General features: G+C 31.1%; 1 protein-coding gene, 1 long non-coding RNA gene and 1 pseudogene across 7 annotated transcripts in view; 1 reads left to right on the top strand and 2 right to left on the bottom strand.

The window, feature by feature from the left end:
• LOC144848831 (uncharacterized) overlaps positions 1-12540 on the bottom strand; it is a 183539-nt gene that overhangs the window by 135333 nt on the left and 35666 nt on the right. The gene's annotated exons all lie outside the window — the stretch shown is intronic.
• LOC144849283 (5S ribosomal RNA) lies at positions 388-505 on the bottom strand (annotated as a pseudogene).
• The window catches only part of LOC144848776 (phosphatidylinositol-binding clathrin assembly protein-like), a 41324-nt gene continuing 30231 nt past the window's right edge, over positions 1448-12540 (top strand). For 2 of the 6 annotated variants that reach the window (XM_078705703.1, XM_078705698.1), the window contains exons 1-7: positions 1450-1512; positions 3995-4097; positions 4993-5032; positions 6340-6396; positions 7864-7975; positions 8210-8316; positions 9318-9359. In XM_078705703.1, coding sequence (XP_078561829.1) covers positions 1494-1512; positions 3995-4097; positions 4993-5032; positions 6340-6396; positions 7864-7975; positions 8210-8316; positions 9318-9359 — 480 coding nt within the window. In that variant the 5' untranslated portion in view covers positions 1450-1493. Of the gene's footprint in view, positions 1513-3994; positions 4098-4992; positions 5033-6339; positions 6397-7863; positions 7976-8209; positions 8317-9317; positions 9360-11651; positions 11682-12540 lie in introns of all 6 variants that reach the window. The other 4 variants (XM_078705699.1, XM_078705702.1, XM_078705701.1 and 1 more) reach the window with 4 other exon arrangements.

Raw genomic sequence — 12540 nt, 5'->3', positions numbered from 1 at the left:
AATGAAATAATTTTTACTACAGAAAAACTATCAGTTGATGCTCTCACAGTTCAGAATGGAGTTCAGGGACTTATGTATTTACTGACAGAAAGTTCTAAATTAATGGTAAGTTTGTTAAGAGGTACAGTATTGTACCCCTTGGTGCCCCTCCCCACTTTAAACTTATATCTATCATTGTCGTAGAGGAACCTGTAAATTGAACATTTTCTATGTTAAGAATTGAAAGCTAACTTTTATGGCCGACTTCTGTCGTAAACGACAATGTCAACTAGTCTTACATTCATCTGAATGTCCAGTGCCCACCTTAACCAGAGGAGAGGCATAAGCCAATATGTCTGAGGCAGATACTAGATGCAGGGGGCTGCCATAAGAGGCAGCCCCCAGCTCTATATACAGCACCCGGTATTCCCAGATGGTCTCCCATCCAAACTCTAACCGGGCCCAATGTTGCTTAACTTTGGTGATCTGACGAGAACCGGTGTTTCAACGTGGTAAGACCGTATATCTATATAAGACAACTTATCTATTACCATATTAACTCGCATTTAAGCCCTTAAAAAAATATCTCTTACTATAAAAAAAAAAGCAATAACAACAATGAGAGTTGACCAAAAAGTGTGATGTGCCCAAATGTGGTAGTCATATAACATTATCATGTCCATATATGGGCACATCACACTTTTTTGAGAGCTTAACAAATGGAAAGCTAAACACGCACTGGCTTGCAGAAAACCATTGGCATAACCCATTTCATTTATGATCAAACTTACGTAATTTATGCCATTAATGTCATGCATGCACACGTTGAGGATAAAAAATAATGCTTCCTTGAAAAACATTTAATTAATGTTAAATTATCATCTTATTATGTTGCTACTGATGTCAGTTGAATGCATGCTTTACAATAAGTTTAAAGCTCAGGTACAGGCATGAATTTTAAATATAATATTTGGTTAATTGTACATAAATCAAATATTTGTAACAGAAATCAAGACGAAAAAACTTGAATTTCCCGTAATATGGTCAAATACAACATTTGGCAAAATTCTTCCATAAAAACCAGGAAGACTTTATTTTTCATAGCTTTTTAAAATGCCTCTCTATTTACAAAATGTGTGTACAAAAGAATAGAGATTTTACTATGTAATTTGAACTATCCCCCCACCGATAAGAAAGTGCTTATTTTCAACAAGCTCGTGTAACACAAATAAAATCTGAAAAATTATGAAACATAGGGGAAACTATAGATCGATAATTATTGGAATGTATGATCAATAGAAATTTTTTGCCCGCACCTGGCCTTTAAATTTATGAATAAAAATGGTCGATTTGTAACAGGTATCAGAAATAGACTTTCAAGACTCTATTCTAGTTCTTGGCTTCAGTGAAGAACTGAAAAAAGAATTGCTTCAGATGTACATGGAAAATCGGAAAGAAATCAGGGAAATCATGTCGGAAATGTCAATGGAATTTCCCCATTATCACGATTTGGAATGGAGATTGGATGTCGAGGTTGGTAATAAGGAAACAAAATGAAAAAGTATTGTTTTTTTTCTGAATCTGAGTTTGTTTGCAATCACCTTTAACCTTTCACCTCTAACCTTTCACTGTAACATATATATCCTGTCATTGTGAGAATTCTTTAGGTTTTTATATTGCGATACCTCTCTTGCTCCTCCACCTTCAGGCCTCCTGTACACTATCTTCTAAATAGAGGGATTTTTCATAGAAAAGCGACTAAAATGCTCTGAATATATCAACTTTTCTCAAATTTGTACCTTCAGTAGCAATGGGACACAGAGCATAAGAGCATGAAAAATAATGATTATTAAAAAGACAAAATAAACAGTTAAATCTAACTAAAAACCCATTGGCTGGCAACCCATTTGACTATTTTTTTTAAAAAATTACATTTTTTCTGGTAAATAAATTGTTTTTCGATCCGATTTTTGGCGAAAGTGAATAACTATTATGTGACATTAAAATGGCCTATTCTACAAAAAATGTTAAATGGTTTTTTTATGGGTGAGATTACAGGTGTATATCTTTAAATTAATACATTAATAATATCTCTCTCAGCGTTTCATTAAACATGTCTCATGGAAATTCAAAGGCTAAATCAATATTCAACAGTAAACAATTAATAAGCAAGGCCCCGCCAGATTAGTCAGCCACAATGTACTATTGCAACACACAGTCACACTGAAAACCGTTCACATTCAATAAAAATATTAAATATGCAGAAGTAACAAGAAAAAGCCATTATGGTTGTTAGTAATGTGTAGTCTATGCCACTTAAAGTCAAGTAATTTCTGTCTAATAGTTAATAAGTAACGCATAATGCAATATAATTATTATAATTCATATGAATTGTATTATTTCTAATGGCATTATTTTTAAATTTCTAAAAGTAAAACATTAATTTGATTTTAGAATTTGTACATTTGAAAACAAATATGATAATATTAATTATTGTAACAAACACAAACCAACACTGATTATTGTTCATATTTGAATAAAGTAATTAATTATAAAAAATATTAATTAGGAATTAAAGAAATTGTATCAAGGTTCGAATATTTAACGAGTTGTCTACATGATTAAAATATATTCAATTACCGTATATCCTCTGGTATAATCCCACTTCTGGTCTAATCCCACCTCCAGACCTTGTCTTTTAAGGCGAGCGAGTGTGATCATTCACCTAACAGTAACACACTCCTAAACTGCGCTTGAGGTGTGCGATTTACAACACGCTTACATTTGGTAAACTTCTACACACCATAAATACAAACAGTACACCTACAGCACCCCTGAATGTATTGAGGAGTGCAATTTGTAGCACATCTATAATTTTCATACTGTAAGACAAAGGCCTGCACCTTACTGTACTTTATGTCTAATTTCACAAACAGGCATATCCTCAGGTATAGTCCCAGTATTGACGTTTGGTCTGGATGTACTGTAGTTCAGATGAGTTTTTACAAAAAGAAATGCTTCATAATCATGTTTTTCCCTGAATTAGGGATTCCCTGGGTATAGTCCCCACCCCAAAGTGGGCCAAATTTCATTTTCTAGGGGATTGGGATTAAATCATAGGATATACGGTAATTGTTATTAAATTAAAAACTCAAAACAAACTACATAAATATTTTTAATTAATAATGTTACTTAGAGGGAAGTTTTGATAACAAAACAATAATTGTAAAACATGATCCATATTGAAATTAAAAATGACATTTTGATATGGTCCCTTCATAACTGGTAATTGATATCAACAATGAAACAAGTCATGTAATATTAAGTGAGTCATACAAATAGTTTGTTCACCTCGCATACAAATACATACAAGGCTTTGATCTAGGACCTTAAGCTTTGTCTACACTATCAAACTATTTTGATGATAAAAAAAAGGTGTGATGTGCCCTAATATGGTAGTGATATGCCTAAATATAATTAGTGATACGACATCATCATGTCCATATACAGTACTGTATGGGCACATCACATTTTTTCTTTCACATAAAGTTTGATAGTGTAGACAGAGCTTTAAAAGAATCTATATATAAATTATGAAAATGACACACAAATTAACATACAAATTAATGTATAATAATAATGTATTCATGTAAAACCCTTATTTTTTAATTAAACTCAAAAAATATCTTAATAACATCTTTGTGGTCACAAAAAAAGAAAGGTTGTTATTATACTATTAGTAACAATTTCATTTACGTATATTGCCAATGCAGGGAATAATTGTGTTATACTACATACACTGATTATGACAACTGTATTTATATTGTACAGTATACTTACTTATTCATTGTTTTTTTATAATGTTAAAACTATGTTAATTGTGGATACTTTAATTAAATAAATAATTTTGAAAATCCATCATACCAACCTACCTACATTTTATTTATAATTATTGATTTTATTATATATCTTAATAATATGTCTTTGTGTTATTATTTTTACGTGCTTTATATAGGATATGAAATGTCTACATATATCAGAAGATATGCTAAATACGTGAATCAGAAAGCGGTCTCGTACAGACAGGTCGCGTTTGATTTTTGTAGAGTGAAAAGAGGGTAAGTATAAAAATAATAAGACTGAAAAAAAGTGGTGATTGTGAGTGTGACCATTAAATTTTCAGGGCAGTCAACTCTTTTAATACTGGGCTGTGTCCAAAAACTGGAAACTTTCCCAAAACCAGACTTTTGTTGAAAGAACCCATTTTCTTTGTTACCATTAAAAGCAAATTTAGATTAGGCCTAATAATAATATTCTGGATTTATATACAGTAGCGCCTAATGTTGTGAAACCTCTAAGCGCTGAAAGTTATTACCCCAGTCATTTTTCTTTTTATCAAACGTGTATGGAAACATACTCCCATAATGCAGATAGTAATCAGCGCAAAGTTGTGTTTTGATCTAACCGGTTTCCCATTTATACACCTTGGTGGAGAGAGACAAACATAAGTATCTTGCTTAAGGATACAAGCAATGCGGCGAGAGTTGGATTCAAACCTCGATTTCGCGATCAGTATGAGAATGTCCAACACACTGCGTGTCCGGTATTGGGAGAGTTGACTGTACTACCATTTTCAATTTAACATGGCTCTGTTAGTGCCATCATATCTTCTGAATGAAAAATAAAATGCTGTGAATTTGTGTAGAAAATGAGTGATGTAATGTTGATGAAATGGAGTAGTTAATCAATGAGTGGATTGTAATGAAAGCAAATAGCAAGCTGAGCAGACACTTCATACAGTACATGTATTCCTATCTTTAGACACAATGCGATGCTTATTTATGATATCTCAAGCTGTGAATAACTACGGTACTGCACAGTATCCTCTTCAGATTCCACTGTTGCAGCCAGGTTTATTTCTGTTTAATTCTCAAGATTTCTACTTACCATTTTGTTTATGTGTAGTTTTAAATTTTATGTTGTATTCAATTTTTATCATATTTGTTTTTATAGAAAAGAAGATGGATTGTTGAGGTCCATGCATACAGAAAAGGTATGACTTTATAATTTTAGTATACAATAAGGGATCATATCAACATTATTTTACTGCGCGAGAAAGCTAAATCCAAAGCTATAGGTATTCCGCAGCAATCCCTTTGATTACTGTACATCGCTAATGAAATCAGTCTTTAAAAAATAAAAAACTTTTCTGGTCTGAGAAGGTCGTCTAATTTTCAGACTGTTGATTACCATCTTACCATAGTAACTATAAAGTTGTGTCTTTCCATTGATTTAAATTGATAGCAAGCAATTAAAGCCTATTGAAATTAAGGTCCTGTTTCTGCTGCATAAAAATAACCCGCTTAAAAACGGTGTGAATAAATTAACCCAAATTTCTTGGGAGCAGAAACAGGAAAATTTTGTGGTAACCGGTTAAATGGCAGCGCAAAATAACGGTTAAAAACACCCATTCAATTTGGTGTTAGGATGCCATTTAACCAGTTATCGCTGAGCAATTTTTAGCTGCAACACAAAATAACAGTTATTTGATTGATAGCTACTGACCCCGAGTAAACTACACTGCAGTAACGTTTGAATTAACCGCCAGGACCAATTGCATTTTGGGTAATTCTAATGATTTTTGTCAATGACCACCCACTGATTTAAATGGTTATTTTTGAGCAAAAATTTAGCAGAAATGTTTATTATTGAATTTACTAATCAAATTTTACTAATATCAGCCTGCTACAAAATTACTAATCGGAAAACACAGTGCTGTGTCTCCATATGACATTTGACCAGTATCATAGGAAGATTCTGTAATACAGTGTCGCATGTGTATCACATGTGATGCCTATATCGTGGAAGGTTAGATTAAAGTTGGAGTTGGCTTATGGCCTGTGTTACACATGTGATGCTGTATCACAGGAGTACTAGTCAAATTGTAGATATACAGTGGTAGTACAATCGGCTATCAGAAAATGTAATATTTATCTGATTATGTTTTCAATAGAATTTAAATAAATCGTAATAAACTTGCTCGGTAATTGAAATTCATTCTGGTTACCTTAGCCCTAAATACGATACTCAGATTTTCTCACTAGGATGGTAATCCGTAACCTAAGCCTTTCTTGAATAAGATTAATTTCACAGATTTATATGTTTGCTACGGCAATACAGTTACTGTATAATAATACCATTCTAGACATTTATAGAGGTCCATTAAATTTAGAAATGGTTTTAGTAATATAGGTTTTGTCATTTGAATGATGATTGGTCACTACAGGGTCGTAAGGTCAAATGAATTGATAAAAAAAGAATACCATATTTTTATGAAATATTTTTTTTGCCTTTTTTTAGCTGTTGAAAACACTACCCATACTACAGGACCAGCTGGACTGTCTACTGGAGTTTGAGGTCTGTTAAAATATAATTTATTGTAAATTTCTTTTCTAAATTTTACTTTATAGATGTATTATATCCCGAAAAATGAAAAATAAAGATGAAAAAAAATCAAACTTTAAACAGGCCATTTTGTAGTTTGAATAAAGTTATTCACTTATAAAAATGTATTGTCCCCCAAAATCATGAAAAATAAAGATTTATAAAATCAGACTTTTAATAGCCCATGTTCCTGTTTTAATGAAGTTATTCACTTCCATAGCTAAATAATATTTCAATTAAAAATAATTTTAACCAAAAACCATTGTATGACAGACAATTTAAGTATTTTTTTCTTTTGACTAAGGTTTTATCAGAAATAAATTTGATCCAAATTTGTGTCAAAGTAAAATAATAATAATGTGATAATAATGTAAAAATGACCTGTTAAATGCAAAATGTATTAAGGTTAAGGTTTATTAAGGTTACACGTATGTATGATTAATGGAGATGTTAATATTAATGTTAAATTTTATTACTATGTTTAACCAACTTTTGCTATTTTTATAAATTGTCACGATTGTTGTAATTCAGTTTTTTTTAACTGCACCTTGATTATTATTATGGTAGTAGCCAGTGTTTTGCTACTTATTTGAAGTCTGAAATAGAACTTGCGATTCCAAAGCCTTGCGAACTACATTAAAGTCGTATCCTAGCAACAGGATATTTATGCATTATCAGTACTAAAAGTGTCTAATGCTCGTTTATTCATAATAAGTAATTTATTAAGGTTACACAGAATGTTGTCGACATTTTGTTTGAATGCTGTATGTCGAAATAGACAAAACTGTATAGCGTTTTGATTATTTTACTACTTGTACTTTATTTATTGGAATCGTAAAAGTAAAACAGATTGAAATTTAATAGGCCTATAGCAAAGGGTAATTATTCATGGAAAGAAAAACAACAATCAATTTTGTGCCTAGCTTACCTGGATAACCCGAAAATTGCCCATGCCCTTCTCGAAGGAGAGCTATGATATGTATAGCGTTTTGATTATTTTACTACTTGTACTTTATTTATTGGAATCGTAAAAGTAAATAACAGATTAAAATTTAATAGGCCTATAGCAAAGGGTAATTATTCATGGAAAGAAAAACAACAATCTATTTTTGTGCCAAGCTTACCTGGATGAACCGAAAATTGCCCATGCCCTTCTCGAAGGAGAGCTATTATAAGAACATCCCTCTACAGTGCATTTTCATTGAAGCTTTGAACCCAGTACAGAGTGATCATTAGCGCTTTTACAGATTCATGTGTTCTACTATGATCATGCTAAATTATTACATTTGATATCTAAGTGGTTAGAATATGTCAGGGTTTTGCTCAAATGTTCGCTTTGAGTAATTCACAATCTTTGTGTATGAACATTAAAACATATAATGGTTTAATGCATCTAGATAACTTTTAACATTAACATTTATATCTTTTTTTTTGTTACAGGTAAATTCATCTCAACTGTCGAATGGCGTTATTACCGGTTGTTTCATGCTACTTTTTAAAGACTGTATTCGATTGTTTGCTTGTTATAACGATGGCATCATTAACCTTCTAGGTAAGACAACCCGAAAGACGAAAATAGCAGAATTTAAATCCTAAATGTCAGCGCATTTTGTCTGTAAAACCTAAGAACATAATTATTATTCCGGTGAAATAGGTCTATTAAACTTACCTGAATTGATAAAAGTAAACATTAGTCTGAAATTCAAGAAAGATACTCCTAAAACAGCCATTTAATAATTTAAACAAAACAAGTAGAATTATAACATATTTTTTATTTGTTTTGCAGAGAAATTTTTTGAAATGTGTAAAAAGGATTGTAAAGTTGCATTGGACCTCTATCAGAAATTTCTCATCAGAATGGACAAAGTTTCCGAATTTCTAAAAGTAGCAGAGGTAAATTTTTTTTTTTTTATTAATTTTTTTTTCTCCAGAAAAGAAAAACATAATAAAGAGTGCACTAAAGAGATTTAGATTTGTAAATGCTTTTGGTACAATTTGTGTTACAGTAAATGCTCACAAAGCTAGGCCCAGACCTTTGGAATAACCTTTCAATCATAATTCGTGACTCATCTTCAATTATAATTCTCAAAAAACTCTTGAAAACCCATCTTTTCCCGAAATAATTATGTTCACCAGATGATCGGTCATTGTAAAGCGCTTTGATCCTTGTAAAGGCGCTATATAAATTGAATGCACTTGAAAATATTTGGTAGTTTCTAAGTTGAAAATCAGAGTTGGATAGCCGAGTGGTTAGGACACTTGACTGTCATACAGATAGACCCGGGTTCAATTCCCGACAACTCCCAGTCCACTCAGCTGTAAATGAGTACCTGGTTGAAAACTAGGGAGAAAAAAGGCGGCGTGGAAAGGAACACATAATGCCGAGGTTTAGTACAATGAGCTCCTAACAGCTCATTCCCCTACGTTCAGCATAAATACGGGACTCACCTTTACCTTTAAGTTGAAAATGGAACATTCTCTAGTTGACCTCACCTTAAAGATGTATTATCCTGAAAAAAATAATTTTTGAAAATGTTTTTGTTGAATATGCCATTAATGTCACATAATAGTTATCCATTTGACCAAAAATTGGATCACCAAAAATATTATTTACCTTCAAAAACTATAATTTAAAGCAAAAAAAATATTGAAATTGGCTACCAGCCAATAGGTTTTTGGTTTATTTTGTCATTTTATAAGTGGAAACATAATTGTTTTTTTTTTTTTTTTTCCGGAATTGATTCATTTCGTTAAAACTACAAAATTGACTATTCAAAATCTGATTTTATTAATCTTTATTTTTCATGTTTTTGGGGTGATAAATACATGTATGTTTAGACAATGTTTAATACTTTTGGAATTTTTTTTTTTTTTTTTTTTTTTTTTTTTTGTAGCAAGTGGGAATAGATAAAGGAGAAATTCCAGACTTAGCAAAAGTAAGTACTTCTCACAATGTTTATACTTTCAAGTTTGTTTTAAGTGTTTTGTGCATTTCTGGTCTTCATTCTGTTAAACTGTCATTTAGTGTTTCTCATTTTTGGTTGTATTTTTCTTTTAACATTTTTCGTGCTAGAATTATCACTAATAAATTGTTTAAACATAATGTCGAACAAATTTAAATTAAACAAACTAACATTTAACAAAATATTCTTAAAGCTAGTAAAATTGTAAATTAAACAATTGCGAGTGCTTTGTTTACATTCTGCTTTCCTTGTTATTACTCAAAAGTCTTAAATTATGACCTTTGACCTGTCCAGGGTCCAATTAAATAGCCTTCGGTTGTGTCAACCAATCATTTACCTTTATTTGTAACCACTTCAGTTCAGTAATTTGTATAATTAGATACAGACTGCAGTGATTATAGGAAAATCAATCGTCTTGCGTTCTTGCAGTTAAATTATAAGCCAGTGGAAGAATTTTATGTTTTTCACTATTATTTGCCATATTGCTTAGACTATTTTAGTATAATCTCTAAATAAGGACCATATTTTAGACTTGTGTTTTAAGAATATATACATTTTATAAAAGTAGTCCTTTTTTAAAAGGGAGTATTTTTTTTTTGTTTGACCATATTTAATGAGGGTGATCCATCCAGCAATTGCTGATCTCATTAGGGACCCAGAGGTTCACAAGACAAACATATACACAAGATGCTCTACATAAACAAAGTCTTATTATTGGGAGTGGAGTTGTAATTTTTTCCTTAGAAAAAATCCTGACATGTGACGTGAACCCAGGACCCTTGGAGTCATGTAGCCAAACATAACCACCAAGCAACAACTCCACTATTATTTCTTGCATATTGGACTGTTTAACTATAACAATTAGTAAAATACAAACCCATAACGTACAAATGTCAAAACAAAAAACCCTATGTTGCAATAATATCATCACATACATTGATTCTCATGGCTAGATAGATTTAATATAATGATAATAAATTCACCCTATTAATTAATGGAATGGTCTAAGTTTGAATAGTAAACATTGACTAAATCTGTTTTTCTATATTCTAATCAAAGAGATTATCTATCTACAAGTTAATATGTTGACATTTTGAATATTATGTTTTAAAATGCAAATGCAATGGGAGGCACTTGTACAACCTAATTACTGCGTGTTGTATTTTAATCATTAGTACATGTTATGTGAAGTTGTTGAACTACTGATCGTGAGACCGAGGTTCGAATCCAACTCTCGCCGCATTGCTTGTATCCTTTAGGCAAGATACTTTACTTACGTTTGCCTCTCTCCACCCAGGTGTATAAATGGGTACCCGGTTAAGATCAAGATACAACTTTGCGCTGATTAATAACTGCATTATGGGAGTATGTTTCCATACGTGTTTGATCCACAAAAAAATGGCCGGGGGTAATAATGTTCAGCGTTTCACAACATTAGGCGTTACAGTATATAAATCCAGGATACTATTATTATGTGGTGAAAAAATAATGTTTCACTTGCAATCATAAACATGAACTTTAGTCATAGTAGAATATTGTACACCTACTGTTGTACAGTACATTGAGGGATCATGTCAAAATGATTATACTGCAGTTGCTGCAGTAACCACATTTTGTTTACTCTTTAAACCTTGTTTTTAGCAAGATTATTTATATTATAGTTATACACACTGTTTATTGTAGTAACTGACGTTATAATCTTTTACATTACAACAAGTACGATCAAATGTTATTGCAGTACACTCATTTTAGTTTCTGCAGTAACTGCAGTAGAATAATTTTGACATGGTTCTTTTCCCTGTCTACACTATCAAACTTTATGTGATATGATGATGTGATATGCCCATATATGGACACGATGATGTCATATCACTACCATATTTGCGCACATCAATACCATTTTTGGGCACATCACATTTTTTTTGGTCTAACTAGTTTGATAGTGTAGACAGAGCTTTAGGATGTAAAGATTACATTGTTTGCTGGAGCCGATGTTTAGCTTACACATCAAGATCTAGGAAACAATCACCTTATTACAATACTTTTTTAATTGTTAGATTTGGTTAATTAGGAATTTACATTAATCAAGTTTAAATATGTTTTTGTTTTTATTTATGTTTGAAATATTAGATAATTAAATTTTAGGACATACCTGTAGTAAAGAAGTTGTCAGTGTTTGTTATTGTACTTTTTAAATAGATTAATTTACAAATTAAGTCGTAACTAAACTATAATCTGTTATATTTTGTTTAAATTTTATTCCAGTTTAGGCAACTTCCCATCAGTTTTGAAAATGTGAGTTTCTGTATTCCTAGCTTGCAATGCTCAAGACTTGACTAATGCATTGGCTGCCTTTATTATTATTTATATGTGGTTACTACACGTACCAGGGAAGAGTAAATATTGTATTATTGTACTCTTCCCTGCTATAAACTCACTATAGAAATCTGGCCTGGAAAGACTTTTGAGCAAAAACAAGGGATAATTACTATATGGGCTATAAAACCTTTTTTTCATTCATTGAATACCAAAGTATTTGACAAAAAAAATCAAAGTTGTATATAATAATTTGTTTATAATTTGATTTCTAAGATGTATAGTTCTCGCATAAATTCTTTTTCATATTTCAGCTAGAAAAAAATATTTATTATTAGCAAAAACGTTTATTTAGCACAGAAATTAAAATCTGTTTTAATCTGTTTATTTTTCAATCTTATATTTCCAAATATCATTCACATTATTGCATATAATTGTTATTGATGGTCATGCCCTTATTTGGTCACCCATATGGTCAATTTAAGTACTTTTTGTAATTATTCCATACTGATTAGTGCCCTGGGGTTTTGATGATTTTTATATTTTGTTGTCGGTAGTTTGCAACAGGAATGCCCTTGTTTTTGAACAAAACTTTTCAAAGTTTTTGTATGGTTGTACCAGGTAGAAAGGCATCAAATTAATTTTTTTTTTCTTGTATAAATTCTCATTTTTTTATCTGTAGGTAAAATATTCTTTTCTATGAGAGAGTACAATTTTGTAAGAAATTTAAAATGTGTAAAAGGAATTTTTTCCTCCGTCTCTCTTCAAAGATAAATTATAATCTTAAGTTATTTAAATTTGTTAAATTGTTTTAATAGTAATTACTATCAGTATTTAC

Source organism: Antedon bifida, chromosome 7 (genome assembly GCF_963402885.1).
Source record: "Antedon bifida chromosome 7, ecAntBifi1.1, whole genome shotgun sequence".
Taxonomy (NCBI): domain Eukaryota; kingdom Metazoa; phylum Echinodermata; class Crinoidea; order Comatulida; family Antedonidae; genus Antedon; species Antedon bifida.
Note: the sequence above shows the minus strand (reverse complement) of the source record. Positions and strands in the feature narration are given on the sequence as shown.